The 14,460-nt window shown below is 34.4% G+C and overlaps 1 protein-coding gene across 1 annotated transcript in view; it reads right to left on the bottom strand.

The window, feature by feature from the left end:
* The window catches only part of fuss (SKI family transcriptional corepressor fussel), a 49,200-nt gene that overhangs the window by 14,285 nt on the left and 20,455 nt on the right, over nucleotides 1–14,460 (bottom strand). Inside the window, exon 4 of the mRNA XM_090162270.1 lies at nucleotides 6,087–6,120. Coding sequence (XP_090018396.1) covers nucleotides 6,087–6,120 — 34 coding nt within the window. The remainder of the gene's footprint in view (nucleotides 1–6,086; nucleotides 6,121–14,460) is intronic.

Raw genomic sequence — 14,460 nt, 5'->3', positions numbered from 1 at the left:
TCGCGATATTAAATCAATTCAAAATTAAATTTGTATTTATTTTACAGGCAATCAAATCGCGAAATTAAATCAATTAAAAATTAATTAAAATTCGTTCTATTAGAAGATTTGAATTTAAACCATCCCACATATTTTAAACAACATATTACATACGATACGGTAATTGCGATTTCCTTAAAATTTCTTAAAATAAATATTATAAATGAGACTAAAGGTTTTGCTTTACAATGATTAAATAAATTTGAGGTTATTATATGGTTGCTCTCCTATAAATATAGGAAATTTTCAAATAATAACACCATAAGATATTTAGAATTACTATTTTAACACAGTAAGGCCATGGTTTTAATATCGCCTCTCCAAGTAAATAATCGTATTTTTCCCCAAATTCGAGTTACCACATTCGTGTCCTTCTAGAGCGAGGTGTCCTTTCGCGGTGTTTAAAAAAATGTGGGCAAGCTTTACGGAACAGAAGCGAAAAAGGAGCCTTTTTTTGCTTGTTAGCGTCCCCGCGAGCCGATCATCCGAGAGAGAGAGTTAGGAGTCGCTTAATCACCGCCCCCAGATTTAACCGCCAGCGAAAGGATTTACAACCCGGGGAGAAGATTGAGCTTCCACCGACAGGGACAATAAACCCACCAACCCCAGATAATTACAAGTTTTTTCTACCTTACTCCGTCCTTATACAACGTGTTAGCGGGCCCCTTTCTCAAAATAACGAATCTATACCACGACGGACATAATGTTATATTAGCATTACATATCGAGTATTGAATTACCGATCCTGTTTCGGGTCATTTTTTGCCGCACAGAGATGCGGGGTTGCCAGATCGCCAAATTTAAATTTCCCTTTCAAGGCGATAAAAATTACCTTTTTAGGCGTTGGAATTTTTATTTCAAGGCTTTAAATTTACCTTTTGAGGCGTCAAAATTTCCTTTATAAAGCGTTAAAATTTCCCTTTTAAAACGTTAAAATTTCCATTTTACGCCGTTAAAATTTCCCTTATAAAACGTTAAAATTTCCCTTTTACGGCGTTAAAACTATCCTTTTTAAAGCGTTGAAATTTCCCTTTTAAAGCTCTAAAATTTCCTTTTCAAGGCTTTAAAATTTCGATTTCAAAGCGTTATAATTTCCCTTTTAAAAGCTTTAAAATTTCCCTTTTAAGGCGTTAAAATTTCCCATTTAAGAGGATAAAATTTCCCTTTTCGGAACATAATTTGCCTAAGAAACCTTCGTATTTACAAACTCTGGGAAAAGTCGGATTCGTTATTATCCAAACAATTATCCCTGTTTAGAAAATATAGCGCCATCTGCATTCTAAATATTAAACTATATAACCTTCTTTCATATCTAATTTTGTTTGCTTTTTTAGTATTAAGTTACGTACTTTAATGAAGGCAAGATTGCAAGGTTATCCTCTCAACCGAATCAGACAAAAACCTGATGATCTATTGCTCTTTTTTTCGTATTTTATTTCAAATATAATCAATTTTAAGGCTAAAGATTATGTTAATTATTAATTGCCGGTCTGATTTTTTCATTTCAAGGTGAAAATTACCTTTGAGTGGTTAATTTTTCGGTAAAATTTCCGCAAATCGGAAAAATAAAAATTGGAACATAAATTACTTTTTAAGGGCTTTTATTCTAGACTAATCTAGAGGTTTATTTTTACTTTTGGATTCGAAAATATTAGGTGAAAATTCCGCAAAATTGAAATTCGCGAACAATACTAGGCTAATCATGGAATGAAAACTTTTTTGTTTCGGAAAAATACGGAAATTTTTCCGGAAAAAAGACCTCGGTAATTTTCCGGAAAATTGCCGACTGACAACTCTACCCTCGATCTGGTATCATCATTGAATTGGGAATAATACTGCTAGAATTACAATTACGATTTCGGTTGCCTTGGTTACACGGGACCTGTTCTGATAAGACTGTACGAAATTCATCTTTATAATTAGGCGGTAGCGCCTTCTATATTTTGTAAAGTTATATGGCTAAAAATAAATAATTATTAGGTAACTCACCGTAACTTGAGTTAAAAAGGATCGTGTTGACAAAATAAAATTATATTTAAACAACTTCAAAGGTTTGTTTGTTACGATAAATCATACATTTCAATTTCGCATCAGATTCGCGAAAAAATTCAATTGCCATATAGTTGCCACCACTAGAGACAGAAGCCGCCAAGGTAGAACGATAAAGTTGATATAGTCTCCTTATGGAACGAAATTGGTCCCACGCCAGCCAGATTTAGTTGTACCTCTATTTATTCCCAACTCAATGGGTATCACTGCAGGAATGGATTGTAGGCCTCATTTTAAAGCTCTTCTAGCTTTAGTACTAATCTAAACAGCTTGGTGGCGCTCTCTCTTAATGTTGTAGCTACTTTTAATTTTAAACTCTGAAACTGAAATTAAACCTTAATATATGATATTTTGCCATCATAAATCATTCAATTACTATATACCACTCAAGAACGACATAAATAATTAATAATAATAATGGCGTCGTTTCTACTACGTATAATAATAATTATTAATTTAATACTTTGTTAAAACCATATGCATATAGGTGTATCCGTTTAACGCGGTTCTAAAGGCCGGCGTTTCACTTCCAATTTTCCTTTTGTATACGCGGCTAAATATTAAAGGTTGTAAAACATTCAAATATAACGATGAAGATAGTTTACGCAAATTCCTAGAAATCTCCTTTAAGTGTGTTTCTGATTTACAAATGGAAATGCGAGCCTGTCTTAGAAGTTCAAATATAAATAATTTTTAAGGAAAGTGACGAGAACAATAGCGCAGTGGTGGTATAGATATATGTCGTAGCAGGGGGGGGGGAATAAACCCTTTTTAGGTCGGCGCTTCAGAGATGGCGCCGTAATCATACGTTGATGAAGAGACCAATTTCATAAAGTAGCCCTTGGATATCTACAAACTGGGTCCCAGGGTATAGATATACGTCGTCGTCTGTTCTAGGAATATAGATAATTTTATGGTGCTGGAGGGTAAACTTAAATGCTTTATTTTTAAAACTAAATTAATATTAAATTGAAATTAAGAATGAGGAAGATATTTATTTAGACTTATGCTAAGATGGTGCAACACAAAATTAGACGACAGGGTAGTCACTTTAATAATCAGGTGCACAACTCGTAGGTCATCACCGGAAATCGGTTAAGAAAATCAGTGTAAATTACAGATATATTATGATAAATCAGTGGAAATCACAGATATATTATGATATATCAGTGGAAAACACATTTATATTAGTAGAAATCAGTGGAAATCACAGATATATTATGAGAAATCCTTGGAAATTACAGATATGCTATGATAAATCCGTGGAAATCACAGTTATATTATGATAAATCAGTTGATATCAGGGATATATTATGATAAATCATTGGAAATCACAGATATATTATGATAAATCATTGGAAATCACAGATATATTATGATAAATCATTGGAAATCACAGATATATTATGATAAATCAAGGAAATCATAGATATATTATGATAAATCACTGTAAATCACAGATATGTTAATCATCATCAGCTAGGCTAATACCCAAAGCACCACCTTAGGCCCAAGTCATCTAGTGAAATCAGTGGAAATCACTGCGCAATATAGTGGAATGTTATTCGAAAATCAGTTATCAGTGGTACAAAAATTGTACTAGCGACTACCCCCTCGACATTAGGGGCTTAACCGTTTCTATCTATCAGATTTGACGATTGTGGATTGGAGACTTAAGCGCCGGACTGCGCTTTGTCTTTCGGTAGCTTGTTAGATAAAAGCTTGTTCATGGATGATATGAGCCTATAAAACCCCTTTGTCGGAAAATCGCTCGTATTGACTCCGCGAAAAGCAGCTTTGCCGCTAAAATCGTTTTATTTATTCTAGTTTCGCCCCAGGAAAAGATACGCGAAATTTTCACCCCTCTTTTGGACAAGCGCCGAAAACAAAGCCGTCGCCCCCGTAGCTAAGACTACGGTCTTACTAATAAAACATTCCCCCGATTCGTCGTATAACTTATTGTGTTGACACAAGCGGGACGAATATTGTCGAGTAATTGTAAACACTCTTCTCGCCAAAAACTAGTTTCATTATACCATACAACAAAACTTCTCTATTAAATATTTTCGGATTTATAAAAATTTAAATTCACAGCCCCACCCCCCACCCCTGTAACTACACGCTGAAATTCAGCCCTGGAGATATTTTGGGGAATTTAAAACTTTAAAAATGTTACGAAATTTTCTAAGCTTACATATATGTGATTTTTAGATTTTCTTTTGTGCCGTTGTTTGATCTTTAAAGTTACGATTCTATGAAGATTGTTTCTATTGTTTTATTAAAGTATTGTTTGTGATATAGCAGAAAGTCAATTATTTATTTCTAACAAAAGCGAGCAATATTTTAAATAAGCCGGTTGCACTGATAAAAATTGATAATATTACTAACGCCATCTTTCGGTACGTGACCGAACACCTATTGTCAATTGCTCAGGTTATTCAAGGCGTAATTTTCGAATATCTGAAGATCATCAGTTGGTTAGATCGGAGTTATCACTTATATTTTCCCCACCTAACAATCTGATATCATATTGAATTTTATTCATTATACCAAAGTAACCGATATGAACTAATCCCATGTAATTCAATTCACCAAATTCAGTTAGTTGAAAAGTTGTCTGACATTATCTCACCTTCTGTATATGTATGGTTTAATATGAATTCAGATAAGTTTCTGGTTTGAACTATCTAGTTTGAATTTACTACTGATCTTCGGATAAACTGATATCTGATTTATCACGATTATTTTATCGGTTCAAATAACGAAATTTGAGAATCGATTGGAAGGACTAACAAGGAGAGTACCCGAGGTGTTTATTGCCGATTTTGTTCAAAGTCGGGCGTAATGTAGACCTATATGAGATATTAAATTAACAAAAGGAGACGTTGCACTACCCATTTTATTTCCAATGGCAACCGAAAAGGTTTTTGACCATTTAAAACAAAAATAAGATTTTTTCCTTATATTACCCAAACATTGTTACATTTTTATCGTAAAAATGTTTCAATTTACCAAAACTTGATGAAATTTACCTAAATGTGGTCCAAATTACCCATTTCGTGATTTTAATTTTTTTTTAAATTTTCGTAACGGAAAAAATCCCATACTTCTTTAAATGAAGATATTTTTGTTTTAAATGGTCAAAACATTTTCGGTTGCCATGGCAAATCGAATGGGTAGTGCAATGTTTCCTTCTGGTAAATTTCATATCTCATTTAGGTCTACATTACGCCCGACTTTGAACAAAATCGGAAATAAACACCTCGGGTACTCTCCTTGCAAGCCGGAGACAGTTTCTAAAATTCCCGAATTAGTGTCGCAACACCATTTGCTTAAACGTTGTGGAACCAGTTAAAATAAAAAAAAACAGTCTTGACCCCAAAGAGCGATCATATTACGCTCGTCGAAAACGCCTTTAAAGCGTGGCCGCCATCTTGAGCAAATTTGGGGCGACACCTCCTTACGAGATTACAAAAAGGGTCATTGGTATAGCGCCTCAAATGGTTAATTATCCTGGCAAATTAGAAACAAGTAATTTATTCCGCTTAAGTGTGAACCACCTTGTAAAACTACCGAAAACGTCACGTACGAGGCTAAAAAGGTCCGTAAAATATTTCCAAAAAACTCGGTGGTAGATAACACGTCCGACAACAAGCTTAGTTATATTTGCTATACACACAGCGAGGCGCTTCAAAAATACATTTAGTACCCACCCAGCAGAGAAGCGCGTATCTAGGAAAAAAAAGTATAGTCGAATTACGCCTCAACCCCCAGTTTAGTCAAAGTCACTCGCTGTTTTACGCCGGCCCCGATAACGTTTAAAGTCTCGCTTCCAACTATAACCCAACTTTAGAAACACGATTTCCACAAATCTATCAACCCTGCCTCCTCGCCACCCAACTATAAAATCTACTTTTTATATTTTTTTATACGGCAGATGTTTCGACGAATAAAAAAAATAAAGTTTATAAATATTTTTATATGAAATAGAAGCTTACCCATTTCGTGCGCTTGCGGTACCACCACATCGTCCTAAGGAAAAGAAATAAAAAATATTGAAAATATATAAATTTTCTTACTCAAATCACGTCTGGAAAAGTTTTATATTTAGACTATTCTTTATAGTGAAAGAAATATGTAAGTCTGGAGGAGTTTTTTCCCCCGTTCATAGAAGTTTAAATTTGAAATATGTACTTCCTTTGAAGTATAATTTATTTGTTGGGGTTAAATTTATGGCATCTCTATAAGTAACGTTTCGAAAAATCTTTTTAATAATATGTCAGATTTCTATAAAAGAAATGACCAACTAATATATTAATCTTTCATTAAAAGTATATAACTTAAAAGGAGACTACCCGAGGTTGTTATCACCGATTTTGTTGAAACTCGGGGGTTAAGTAGACCTTATGGTAGTATGAAAATTGCCAAAGGGAAAAGTTGCAATGGGCTTTTGTTTTCCTATGGCAACCGAAAATGTTTTTGATCTCTCAAAACAAAAAAATCTCCGTTTAAAAAAGCATGGGATTTTCTCGGTTTCACTTACTTAAAAAATTTTTAAAAATTATATTTTCAAAACTTACCCAAAAAGATAAATTTGACTTATTTTGGGTAAAATTGATCAAGGATTTTGGGTAAAATTGATCAATTTTGATAAAATTTTAACAAAATTTGGGTAACAGAGAAAATCCCACGCTTTTTTAAATGGAGAGGTCAAAACATTTTCGGTTGCCATAGAGAAACTAAAGCCCATTGCAACTTTTCCCTTTGGCAATTTTCATACTACCATAAGGTCTACTTAACCCCCGAGTTTCAACAAAATCGGTGATAACCACCTCGGGTAGTCTCCTTTGTTAGTTGTTCTAAATTTTTTAATTAGAATAGTTCTAAGAGTCGGTAGGGTGTGAGACTGTTTGTAAAAATATCGAGTCTAAATCAAGTTTGACAGTCAAGCCACGTTGGGGGCGATCCTTTTATGCGCGTATTTTTAGAGATGTAATATATCTCATTAGCATAAACTTTAATTTGAAGCAACCGTATTCGTATTCAACCAGCGCGGGGAGGGAAAGAATCATTTGAATAAACTTGGGACTCTCGTTGAGAGTCTAAAAATAAGCCTTTAAATGATATTCTATATAGGAAGATTTTAATTATTAAATCGTAGAAGTGGGCCGCTTAGTATCAAGTAGATCAGTTTCATTTTAACTCGAGGTTACATTCCCGACACTGGTGGAGATCCCACGAGAAAGATTTCTAATCTCACTTTCCTAATTCAGTTTTTTTTGCAGAATTTCTTTTAATATTAAAGATGCAGTTAACCGTAAGATGAAATTAGCATAAAATTTATTTCGATGGAATCGTCCAAACAGAAAATCGCGTCGTCGTGTACCCTGTTTTAACCAATTATCTAGACCATTGAATTTGGAATAATACTGCTAGAATTACAATTACGATTTCGGTTGCCATGGTTACACGGGACCGGTTCTGATAAAACTGTACGAAATTCATTTTTATAATTAGGCGGTAGCGCCTTCTATATTTTTTAAAGTTATATGTCTAAAAATAAATAATTATTAGCTAACTCACCGTAACTTGAGTTTAAAAGGATCGTGTTGACAGAATAAAATTATTTTTAAACAACTTCAAAGGTTTGTTTGTTACGAGTAATCATACATTTCAATTTCGCATCAGATTCGCGAAAAAATTCAATTGCAATATAGTTGCCACCACTAGAGACAGATGCCGCCACGGTATAACGATATAGTTGATATAGTCTCCTTATTGAACGAAATTGGTCCCGCGCCAGCCAGTTTTAGTTGTACCTCTATTTATTCCCAACTCAATGATCTAGACAGCATAAAATACCTCCGTAATGCATGCGGCTAACAAAGGCTTAATGATCAACGTTCACAGAGATTTTTCTTAAATTTATTTATCAATGAATTCATTGCAGGATGAGGTATTAGAATTAAGACCACATTTGGGCATTATATTTATCTGAAGGCGTTAAAAGGATAAATAGAAATAATACGTCAATTAATATGAAATAATAAGGATTCGCGGTCACAATTTCAATTTGGGAAAAATACGGACCCAGATATTGGGTAATTAATTATATTTCTATGTTGATGTGGAACTAATATTACCATGAATGTATTAATTTCCAAAATGCATATCGAACTATATCTTAAGCCGCCTGGGGCTATGGTACTTTCTGAGTTTAGGTATTTTATGTATATACATTTTTGAATTAAAAAATGACCTGGGCCCCCACAGGAATTTTTTTCCGATCGTCGCTGCTGATTACTGACGGTCATGATGTCCCTATCCCTGTACCATGGCAGGGTTCGTACACGACCTTGAAAACCGGGAAAAATCAGGGAATTGAAAATGGTCCAAATAAGTAAGGGAATTTTAAAATGGTCCAAATAAGTAAGGGAATTTGAAAATGGTCCAAATAAGTAAGGGAATTTGAAAATGGTCCAAATAAGTAAGGGAATTTGAAAATGGTCCAAATACGTAAGGGAATTTGAAAATGGTCCAAATAAGTAAGGGAATTTGAAAATGGTCTAAATAAGTAAGGGAATTTGAAAATGGTCCAAATAAGTAAGGGAATTTGAAAATGGTCCAAATAAGTAAGGGAATTTGAAAATGGTCCAAATAAGTAAGGGAAATTGAAAATGGTCCAAATACGTAAGGGAATTTGAAAATGGTCCAAATAAGTAAGGGAATTTGAAAATGGTCTAAATAAGTAAGGGAATTTGAAAATGGGCCAAATAAGTAAGGGAATTTTAAAATGGTCCAAATAAGTAAGGGAATTTTAAAATGGTCCAAATAAGTAAGGGAATTTGAAAATGGTCCAAATAAGTAAGGGAATTTGAAAATGGTCCAAATAAGTAAGGGAAATTGAAAATGGTCCAAATAAGTAAGGGAATTTTAAAATGGTCCAAATAAGTAAGGGAATTTGAAAATGGTCCAAATAAGTAAGGGAATTTGAAAATGGTCCAAATAAGTAAGGGAAATTGAAAATGGTCCAAATAAGTAAGGGAATTTGAAAATGGGCCAAATAAGTAAGGGAATTTTAAAATGGTCCAAATAAGTAAGGGAATTTGAAAATGGGCCAAATAAGTAAGGGAATTTTAAAATGGTCCAAATAAGTAAGGGAATTTTAAAATGGTCCAAATAAGTAAGGGAATTTGAAAATGGTCCAAATAAGTAAGGGAATTTGAAAATGGTCCAAATAAGTAAGGGAATTTGAAAATGGTCCAAATAAGTAAGGGAATTTGAAAATGGGCCAAATAAGTAAGGGAATTTTAAAATGGTCCAAATAAGTAAGGGAATTTTAAAATGGTCCAAATAAGTAAGGGAATTTGAAAATGGTCCAAATAAGTAAGGGAATTTGAAAATGGTCCAAATAAGTAAGGGAAATTGAAAATGGTCCAAATAAGTAAGGGAATTTTAAAATGGTCCAAATAAGTAAGGGAATTTGAAAATGGTCCAAATAAGTAAGGGAATTTGAAAATGGTCCAAATAAGTAAGGGAATTTGAAAATGGTCCAAATACGTAAGGGAATTTGAAAATGGTCCAAATAAGTAAGGGAATTTGAAAATGGTCTAAATAAGTAAGGGAATTTGAAAATGGTCCAAATAAGTAAGGGAATTTGAAAATGGTCCAAATAAGTAAGGGAATTTGAAAATGGTCCAAATAAGTAAGGGAAATTGAAAATGGTCCAAATACGTAAGGGAATTTGAAAATGGTCCAAATAAGTAAGGGAATTTGAAAATGGTCTAAATAAGTAAGGGAATTTGAAAATGGGCCAAATAAGTAAGGGAATTTTAAAATGGTCCAAATAAGTAAGGGAATTTTAAAATGGTCCAAATAAGTAAGGGAATTTGAAAATGGTCCAAATAAGTAAGGGAATTTGAAAATGGTCCAAATAAGTAAGGGAAATTGAAAATGGTCCAAATAAGTAAGGGAATTTTAAAATGGTCCAAATAAGTAAGGGAATTTGAAAATGGTCCAAATAAGTAAGGGAATTTGAAAATGGTCCAAATAAGTAAGGGAAATTGAAAATGGTCCAAATAAGTAAGGGAATTTGAAAATGGGCCAAATAAGTAAGGGAATTTTAAAATGGTCCAAATAAGTAAGGGAATTTGAAAATGGGCCAAATAAGTAAGGGAATTTTAAAATGGTCCAAATAAGTAAGGGAATTTTAAAATGGTCCAAATAAGTAAGGGAATTTGAAAATGGTCCAAATAAGTAAGGGAATTTGAAAATGGTCCAAATAAGTAAGGGAATTTGAAAATGGTCCAAATAAGTAAGGGAATTTGAAAATGGGCCAAATAAGTAAGGGAATTTTAAAATGGTCCAAATAAGTAAGGGAATTTTAAAATGGTCCAAATAAGTAAGGGAATTTGAAAATGGTCCAAATAAGTAAGGGAATTTGAAAATGGTCCAAATAAGTAAGGGAAATTGAAAATGGTCCAAATAAGTAAGGGAATTTTAAAATGGTCCAAATAAGTAAGGGAATTTGAAAATGGTCCAAATAAGTAAGGGAATTTGAAAATGGTCCAAATAAGTAAGGGAAATTGAAAATGGTCCAAATAAGTAAGGGAATTTGAAAATGGGCCAAATAAGTAAGGGAATTTTAAAATGGTCCAAATAAGTAAGGGAATTTGAAAATGGGCCAAATAAGTAAGGGAATTTTAAAATGGTCCAAATAAGTAAGGGAATTTTAAAATGGTCCAAATAAGTAAGGGAATTTGAAAATGGTCCAAATAAGTAAGGGAATTTGAAAATGGTCCAAATAAGTAAGGGAATTTGAAAATGGTCCAAATAAGTAAGGGAATTTGAAAATGGGCCAAATAAGTAAGGGAATTTTAAAATGGTCCAAATAAGTAAGGGAATTTTAAAATGGTCCAAATAAGTAAGGGAATTTGAAAATGGTCCAAATAAGTAAGGGAATTTGAAAATGGTCCAAATAAGTAAGGGAAATTGAAAATGGTCCAAATAAGTAAGGGAATTTTAAAATGGTCCAAATAAGTAAGGGAATTTGAAAATGGTCCAAATAAGTAAGGGAATTTGAAAATGGTCCAAATAAGTAAGGGAAATTGAAAATGGTCCAAATAAGTAAGGGAATTTGAAAATGGGCCAAATAAGTAAGGGAATTTTAAAATGGTCCAAATAAGTAAGGGAATTTGAAAATGGGCCAAATAAGTAAGGGAATTTTAAAATGGTCCAAATAAGTAAGGGAATTTTAAAATGGTCCAAATAAGTAAGGGAATTTGAAAATGGTCCAAATAAGTAAGGGAATTTGAAAATGGTCCAAATAAGTAAGGGAATTTGAAAATGGTCCAAATAAGTAAGGGAATTTGAAAATGGGCCAAATAAGTAAGGGAATTTTAAAATGGTCCAAATAAGTAAGGGAATTTTAAAATGGTCCAAATAAGTAAGGGAATTTGAAAATGGTCCAAATAAGTAAGGGAAATTGAAAATGGTCCAAATACGTAAGGGAATTTGAAAATGGTCCAAATAAGTAAGGGAAATTGAAAATGGTCCAAATACGTAAGGGAATTTGAAAATGGTCCAAATAAGTAAGGGAATTTTAAAATGGTCCAAATAAGTAAGGGAATTTTAAAATGGTCCAAATAAGTAAGGGAATTTGAAAATGGTCCAAATAAGTAAGGGAATTTTAAAATGGGCCAAATAAGTAAGGGAATTTTAAAATGGTCCAAATAAGTAAGGGAATTTTAAAATGGTCCAAATAAGTAAGGGAATTTTAAAATGACCCCAAAAAATTCAGGCAAATAAATTTTTGAAATATGTACATAATAAATATTTTTCAAGATTTTGCCTCGAACCATTCATTTATTCTACAAAAATGGTACGGGAAAATTTGGCAATTTGGTCCGGGAAAAACTGGAAATGTCAGGGAATTTAATTCTGGAAATTTTGTACGAACCCTGCGTGGCCTCTAAGTAAGGTAGAAAATCGGATTATTAGGGCTTTTGGGACATGAAAGAAAGTTGGAAAAATACGGTAAGACGTAAATTTTTCTTTACCGTAAACAACAATCTTAATATTTTAGCATATAAATCCATTGAAATCTTAATAGGCCTTTAGAATTGACTGATTTTAAAATGCGCATCTATTAAAACGCTTACAGTAATAGTTAAAGTTGGTGTTGGTTCGCGTGGCATGAATGGCTTGCCACCATCCTCCTAATACAACATAACCTGGCCATCCGGAATATTGGGTTTCAAAGTCGTTCGATGACTAATTAAGGCTATAGGCGTGTCTTGGGAATGAGCGTAGCTAATTATTATCAAAAATTTAATTTCGAGATATGTCAATTGAGCTACTATAAAATCTCACCAGATGGCACTAACGTCATTTGAAAGCTTGTATACTTTTTAAATAAGGACTTGGCAGTATGACGTCACGCTGTACCTTTGGCTATGGCCAGCGTGCTGGTAATCTTTTTTTGTTCAATAAACGAAACTATAAAGTCCAAGGGGGGTGAAAAGATGGTAGTCACGTGACTTTGTGTAGAGCTGCAGCGCCATCTATCTTAAGAAATACGAACTATTTATTTTGCTAATATGGCGGTTTAAATTTTGATCAATTCATCTAAATTAACTTATTATTATTATTATTTAAAACCTTTTGTAATAGAAAGGGGTAAGTTAATTAGCTGTCTGCAGTATCTGGAAGGAATAATTTTTTTCTTTACCGTCGCACGACCAACTATGAACACGAGTTACCGAATCGAAGTTGGCTTTGAAATGGTAGTCACGTGATTTTGTTTTCCCATTTAAACAAGTTGGTTAAGACCAAATTTACTTTATAGTTTCACCTATTGGAAAAAGTTTTGGTGACGTATAATATACTAAAATGTCTAAGAATCCATTACCGTCTGGAGAAATGGGTGGGGCTTCAACTACATCAAATGATTGACTGACCACCATCGCGAGCGAAATCTCAGCTGTAAACCACGCCCCTTTCTACAATAAAAATAAGGATCTCCATATTTTTCCTCAGACATTCTAACACGGATTGGATACTCAACTCGTGGAAAAGGTTCGAGTGACAGATTTCCAACGAAAAGAAATTTGAGCAAAAATGAAACAGGTACGAAGAAAAACGTTATATCCGCGAAGTTTTATTTTCAATCAACCCTAGATTTGGAAGCTCCCTTCGAGAGAGAGAAGGGTTTTCTGATATATGGGCACCCGTTTTTAAATTAAGGCGTATCGTAGCGGGCAGGCTGGTACGCGAATATGTAAAACGTGGTTTCGTAGCGACTTCATTACATCTTCATCAGCGGACGTCACGTCGCCTCGCGCTTAAATCTGCATAGTCCGCTCGGCGTAACCCATAAACACACGCGCGTCGTGTCCGAGGCGGATTCGTTCTATTCGGCGAGAACACGTCTTCCGCCCAACGAGGATTCCTTACGACGGGAAGGCTTAACGTTGACTAAAAACTATCCAGCGAACGCCGGGGTAAAATCTCTAATAGATGGTAGAGGGTGGGCTGAATCCGTTTTTTGGCCAGCCACACCGTCGCCCTATCGCGAAGAGGATGATCCGAGCCCCGAGAATACCATTAACTAATAGACCGCTAACGGCCGATGGACTTCATTAAGTACAGCGAGCACGTCACGATGTCCATTGGCCCCGAACGCCAGAGTGTGTGTCCCTTCCTCTCTTTCCAAGTGACGAGCGTCAAAGAAGGTACTTAAAGTACCGCGACGGGTCCGTATACCGAAAAAGAACGGACCCCCAAAAGAAAGCTAAGGTGGCCCGTACGATTTACTCAGGTAGACAAGCCGTAATTTTAGGTCTTTGGCCCGCGTAGGATAAAAATATATCCCGAGGGTCATCTTAAAGCGTTGTCGAAAGCGGAGGACGGGGTACGGTCGTTGCCTATCTAGGCCCGATTGAGATGGCGGATGACTTCCGAGAGGGTCGTATCTCTATATATAAAAGGGCCATAATGTTATTCTAAAACCTATTGAAGCGGCGAGAAATTTGAGGAGGCCAGCGTCCCAGTCGTCGCCGGAAAGGTTCATTTTCGATAATGGGAGAGACTTATTAAAGGCTTTGATATATTTTATCCTCGATCGGGAACATGGGTGTAACGGACTGCGAGCTTAATCAATAAAGACTATTTGGGTTAACTTATTATCGAACATTATCTCCCCCCTCTCTTTCGTTCCCCCAAAGCTTCTTTCAAAAGCTGATCGCTCAATAGAGCTAATGTCGATAGATAAATTAGGGAATAATTTGTGTAAAATTTAAAAAGTACGTTTTACAAGGTATTGCGCTTAACGTTCAAAAACTAAAAGATTTTTTTGTTGAAGTGATTAAAGAC

The sequence above is a fragment of the Leiobunum rupestre genome, chromosome 11 (genome assembly GCF_980474605.1).
Source record: "Leiobunum rupestre chromosome 11, qqLeiRupe1.1.hap1, whole genome shotgun sequence".
In the NCBI taxonomy this organism is placed as follows: Eukaryota; Metazoa; Arthropoda; class Arachnida; order Opiliones; family Sclerosomatidae; genus Leiobunum; species Leiobunum rupestre.
This window is presented reverse-complemented; position numbering and strand designations above follow the sequence as displayed.